Source organism: Sorex araneus, chromosome X, assembly GCF_027595985.1.
Source record: "Sorex araneus isolate mSorAra2 chromosome X, mSorAra2.pri, whole genome shotgun sequence".
Lineage (NCBI taxonomy): Eukaryota > Metazoa > Chordata > Mammalia > Eulipotyphla > Soricidae > Sorex > Sorex araneus.
The window spans coordinates 198,926,050-198,932,049 of NC_073313.1; the positions used below are offsets into that span (position 1 = coordinate 198,926,050).

A 6,000-nucleotide genomic window follows, 5' to 3' on the forward strand; every position below is an offset into this window, starting at 1 on the left:
AAGTGATTGCTTGACATGCAAGAGGCCTGGGTCTAATCCCCGTCCTGCATAGTGTCCTCAGCACCCCTGGGAACACATGGCTGGGAGCAGCCATCTCTGAGCAACAGCAGGTATGGTCAAAATTATTTTTAAATTCAATAAATATTACAAAAAATGAAACAATGCAATAAATCATCCAAATAGAATCTTTACAAAGGCAAAATAAAAGTTGGTATCTTGAGCCAGGCTTTTAAAAATGATTAATAGCAGGCTCCAGTCCATTTGTGGCTTCATTTCCATCTCAGCTGTTGATACCTACTTAATAATGGTTCTCAGCTCTGGCTGCATATTAGTATCACCTTCACAGCATTTTAAAACTCTCCGTGCCCACATCCTCGCCTAGGCCAAGAAGCTAATGACCACATGGGTGTTAGTTTTAAAGATCCCCAGATTATACACTGAAACCACAAGGCATTCAGCTTGTACATCTATGTTAGCAAACAAGAACTCAGTTTATACAATCAGTGAAATATCAGAATAGATAATGTATCCTCAAAAAAGCTTAAAAAGGCAGTTTGTAAATACTTTCATTACACATATACCAACACACATAGACAGACAGACAGACACACACACACACACACACACACACACACACCCCTTAAATTAATACCATTCTCTAAAGCTGGCTTTTCCCCTTGTCCATTCCCAAACTTGTTTCAGAACCACGACACTAAATTCTCTCCACTACAGTTATAATATTTAAATTTCAAAGCAGTAATAGATATAGGCAAGAAAAAACATATCTACTAGTAGCTCAAAAGATGGTAATGTTATAAATCACATTACTTCTTTCAAGTGATTCATGTCACTTTAACAAGCACTAAGACAGAAACTTGAGTAACTTCACTAACCGGATATATACAACAAAGAAGGACATAACTCTGGGTTACTAACTTCGCCTCTCAAACAGAATTCCAATTTTCCAATAAATTCCATCAATAAAACACAAACCGCTAGACCAACTTTTTAGTAGTGTCACTTTCCTCAATAAAATACAAATCACCGGACATGTCCAGTTTGTAGGAACAAAAATATATGAAAATGATCACAATCTCCACCTAGGTCATTTTCGGCAAATGAGTATTTGTTATGTATGCAATATAGATTGTACTTGTTACATGTGAACATAAAGGCATTTGATAAATAAGTGCAACATTCAGTTTCAACGGAAAACCAAATCGGGTGTGTCAATGCATTTAACACACTGATACTGGCACTGCAATTTGTGTTAATTAAATCACATTCAAGTGTGAGCCACAAGTGCTAATTCCAGCCTGAGTATGTTAAGGTCTGGCCTCAGTAAGTTAAGGCCTTCACAAGGTGTTAACTCAGACAAAAGCCCCTGAGACATAGAACAATATACACAAAATGGATACTTATGTGTGGCCTTAAAAGATCTAGAGATTCAGGAATGTGCCTAAAGTCTCAGATGAAAGACCACCAATCAGACCCCTGGAGGATCGGACTTCACCAAAGCCTGACACAAAGTGCACAAGGCATCCTCTGTACATTATGGCCTCCACTGAAATGTAAGAAAATATAATCTATCCCACATCATGAGGAATGTTGTGAGTTAAACATGTGAAAGTTCTGAAAAAAATGCAATCTATTTCTTACAGTCATATACCAAAAGGGATCTTTATCCCAAAGGATAGAGCAGAGAAGATATCAACCAAATGTGTCCATAATATGCCTAAAATATAGCACGACACTGAGTTCATAACCACAAATGAGTATTTCATTAAGCTGTAGTACATTGTATTATACTGTGACTAGGAAACTAATAAAAGCAATTAATGCAATGACCTAAGCAACTGAAATCTTGGGTTTTCCTTCTGGTTTTGCCACTAATGAGCTCTGGGAAAGCAAAGTCACTCTCAATCTCTGCACTCAGGATTCTCATTTGTGAAATATGTGTGTGCACTGTTTCTTCAAAAGAAACTGTTTCAAACATGTAAGCCTTGGAAAATTAGCAAGAACTTTTACAAAGGGAATAAACAGGGAATAGGACTAATCTAGGTTTATAGATTACTCATGGTTTATTTTTTGTAGCACCAGAGTTGAAACCAAGATCTTTATACATGCAAGACAAGAATACTAGTGCTCTAGTGATGATTGATTGATTTTTTTTCAGGGTTCAGTTTTGTTTTGATTTTGGTTTTGAGACACATCTAGAGGTGTCCAGGGGTGATTCCTGTATCTACGCTCAGGAATGACTCTAGTAGTGCTAGAAGTTCAATCCAGGGTCACTGGGACACCAGACAAATACCTTTACCTCTGTGATCTCTCTCTCTGGCCCACAGCTGATTGAATTTTATAGAAAGGAATTTATTTCCCAAACTAACAATTTAACATATTAAGTCCTTCCCCTGACAACTTCCAATACATCAAGGACAATTTTCCTTGCCAATTAAAACTTTTTTAAAGTTCTGTATTCTTTGAGAAAAAGAAAAAAAGCAATAGAGATCAATCAAAAGGCACTTGGCTATGCCCAAGGCAGAAGATACACCAGCGAAAGAAGACAGATTAGAACTGTTTTGTATTTTTCAGTTACTGTAACTTCCCTGAATTGAATTGACAGGTCAAGTGATCAAATGTGAGAAGGGCTACTATTTAGTTAATACTTCTCTCCTTAAACTTGGAAAAGGGATGGGGTAAAATTCCTTCAAAATATTTTCTATGTGAGAAATTATTTAAAGTGTTTTCTTTTTATTTTCCTCATAAAAGAACTGATCGGCTGAACCTTAAACTTCTCAAAAGTGACATCTAATGTATCTTACTACTGTCATACATATGACATAAAGCTCTTTCTATTCCTTCAGCACAAGAATTCATCTCACCTGACTTTTACTCAACAGTGATTTCTAAACACCGCTAAGTAATTGGCTTCTTACCTAAAGCATCTTCCTTTAATCTGGTGGATGGGTCTCCCAAGTGGTGCTCAGGGGGACTAGGGCCACTCTCAGGGATACTCAACAGGTGTCAATGGGGCCAGCAGTGCCCCGAGGGTGGGGAAGGGGCGGAGCTTGAGGGCCACCCTGACACCTGACATTGATGAGGACTATGAATGCTGCAAATACAACTCAGAGTCTCCAGCCCTGTAAACTGTCTCCCCAGCCCCCAACCCATTTTCAATCCACAATTTAACTCTACCTTATGATACCTAATACATCTCAGTATTCCAGAAAATCATTAAGATTCTCCAATGTGAAAATTTTGCTTTTACGATTCACATTTTTAACCAAGTATTTCTTTACATACATCCAAATGTGAGACAATGTTGAATAAAAGATAATATCTAAGTCGTGAAAAAAAACTGGGAAAAAAATTGGAAAAAAAGTTCGCATTCTTAGGTATCAGAATGGCAGTCGAGAGTACTAGGGCTGTTTGCAGACAAAAGAAGATAACTAATTGGAACAAAATGAAGGAATAATTCACACACTTAAGTTTCCTCTACTTAAGCATTATCCTAAATATCTTTCAGATTAGTCATGTTGCTTTGAGACTTTTCCATGTTTCTTACCCCTGCCAATATTCGCATGGTCTCTGACGAACAAACATGCTGTAACTTGCTTCTAAGGAAACGCTTGTCGTGTTCCAGGGAAAAAATGACTTCTGCATGCTTAAATCCGGAAAACCAGACGAGTCTCATTCATTAGTTATAAAGTTGCTTTTTCCTGAACTTTTCTATTTCTTACATGTGCCTACACTCTCGGGGGAGGTGTCTGCATTCAAAGTCAAGGATCAGAAAAGAAACTGAGTGTGAACATCTAGGAAACACACACCAATATACACACACACGGTACTTGAAAGAGGTCCCAAACTCGGAGAGCAAGACTCGCACCTATCTGAAGTCTTCACTGTTTACTAAGATGAAGGTTATTTTCAGGTTCTCCTCATCTCCTGCAGAACTACCTGTTCTCATTACTGTTTACCCAAACGCTTAGCAAGGTGGTTATTAGCATATCTGGCAGAAAGGCATGCTTCATTTAACATTAACTCACCTTGTGACAGCCCCTTTCCCCCCCAGTCGCGGCTCAGACACGTGAGGCCACGATGAAAAGTATCCTTGTTTGCAGTCTGACTTCGCGCCTGCCTTTGGCACCGACAATTGGCCACCGGCGCACACACACCCCCCGACCGGAGGCGCTGGCCCCGCGCGGTCCCGGAACTGTCATGCGGGCTGACAGCTGGCACACCCTCCCGCACAAAGCCCCTTCCTGAGAGTCACCTTGACTCTGCCCATCCGCCGGGGCCTCAGCACTCGGCCAAGGAAACTTTTCTCTTTCTTTCCCAGGAGCTCGCTTACAGGTAGCGCCCTCCGTTCCCGCAAGAGCCCCAACAAGGGCGCCTTTGTTACCATCCCCACCCGGGACCTCTCCCCCAGCTGCTGTCATTCAGCTGCCCTTCAGCCACCCGGCTAGCCCCCAGCGAAGCCGCGCTCCCAAACCCGCGGCGCCCCCGGCCCCGAAGGCCTCGGAGGAGTCGGAAGAAGGGGCGAGGGGGTGAGGGGAGGGGAAGCGCAGCAGCCTCCGGAGCCGCGTGCGCGCGCGGCCAGCGAGTCGGGCCAGGTGGCCTGGGGGTGTGTAGGGGGGGCGGGAGGTCTGGCGGCTCTCGGCGTCCCGGGGGCGCGGCGCGGGCGCTTACCCGGCTGGCGCGGCGAGCGGGGCTTCCGGCACGCGCGAGGCTCGGCGCTCCATCGCCCTGCGGGGCGCTGCGCGGGCTCCAGCTCGCAGGCGGCGCGTCGCTGCTGCAAGTGGGGAGAGAGGCGGGTCAGGGCGGGACGCGCGCCTTTCCCAGGCCACAGCCCGACTGGCCGCGGGTCCAGAGCCCGCCCGCGGCCACCCCCCGGCCCCCGGGACCCGCCCGCCTTCCGCCGCGTCTCCACCTGCGGGCCCCGCGCCGCCCGCCCCCGGGAGCTGCCGCCGCGGCCGCCGCAGGTTCTCGCGGCCGCGGCGGCGGCGGCGGCGGCGGCGAGAGGCGGCGCCCAGCCCCCGCCCCGTGGGGAGTTACTGGGTCGCCATTTGGCGCCTCTCGGGGAGCGAGAGAGGGAACCGGCCCGGCCGGGAGGAGGCGGCGCGGGGCCGGGCGCGCGGGCACCAGCGCCAGCGCCGGCCGCGCAGCCACGGGCTGCGCTCGCCGAGTTGACACCAACCGAGTGTCCCGGGGAAAGTTTTCGCGCGGCCACGTCGGGAGGGCTCATTCGTCTTGGCCCATCCCCGGGCTCCTACTTTCTTTTCCCAGGCAGAGGGGGGCTCGCCGCCGGTGCTCCCCCGCGGCTTCCTGTCCCACGCCGCCCTCCCCCGGCTCGCCCGCGCTCCGCGCGGCTCTCAAGCCACGACATGAAAGGAGGGGAAAGCGCCGCGTCTCCGAGACTCAGCCCAGCCCGGGGCCGGGCCGGGCCCAGCCGCGCCTCCCCCAGCCCCGCGGGCGGGGTGCGGGCCGCTGCGGGGCCTCCCCGCCCCCCCCACCGCAAAGCCGGCTCACTCACCCTGCCCCATCGCCCCGGCCGGAGCCCCGGAGCTCGCTGCCGCCGCAGCCGCTCTGCAACCCACAAGTGGTTGCAAAGCTCGGCGGCATCGGAGCGAGGCAGCGAGCCGGAGAGAGAAACGGGGCGGGGGTGGGCGAGGAGGGGCTGGAATTTCCTTCCCCGAGGGCTTTCCGTCTTTGGGGTCCGACTGGGGAGGTAGAAGGGGAAAGAAGGTCCCCAGCGGAGCGCTCCATCCCATTCCCACCGCTAGGGCACCGCAGCCCGCAGGTCCCCGCCCGACAGGTGTGAAGCTTGGGGGCGGGGGTGGGGGGTACCTGCCCGACGGGCCCGGGAGGGGAGGCCCCGGGCCGCCGCGGAAGTGCAGAGAAACTCTGAGAGCAGAGTTTCTCAGCCTGCCCTGCCAGCACTCTGACCTTCGACGTCCAGACTGTGGAGTTGTGTTTTTTTTTTTTTCTTTTAAACCCGAT

The 6,000-nt window shown here is 49.2% G+C and overlaps 1 protein-coding gene across 6 annotated transcripts in view; it reads right to left on the reverse strand.

The window, feature by feature from the left end:
• Positions 1-5,558, reverse strand: part of COBLL1 (cordon-bleu WH2 repeat protein like 1) — a 195,613-nt gene extending 190,055 nt beyond the window's left edge. For 3 of the 6 annotated variants that reach the window (XM_055122939.1, XM_055122935.1, XM_055122934.1), the window contains exons 1-2: positions 5,534-5,558; positions 4,690-4,792 (exon numbers count right to left, since the gene is read on the reverse strand). In XM_055122939.1, coding sequence (XP_054978914.1) covers positions 4,690-4,792; positions 5,534-5,543 — 113 coding nt within the window. In that variant the 5' untranslated portion in view covers positions 5,544-5,558. Of the gene's footprint in view, positions 1-4,689; positions 4,793-4,930; positions 5,007-5,197; positions 5,412-5,533 lie in introns of those variants that run through there. The other 3 variants (XM_055122936.1, XM_055122938.1, XM_055122937.1) reach the window with 3 other exon arrangements.
• Positions 5,559-6,000: the final 442 nt, after the last annotated feature.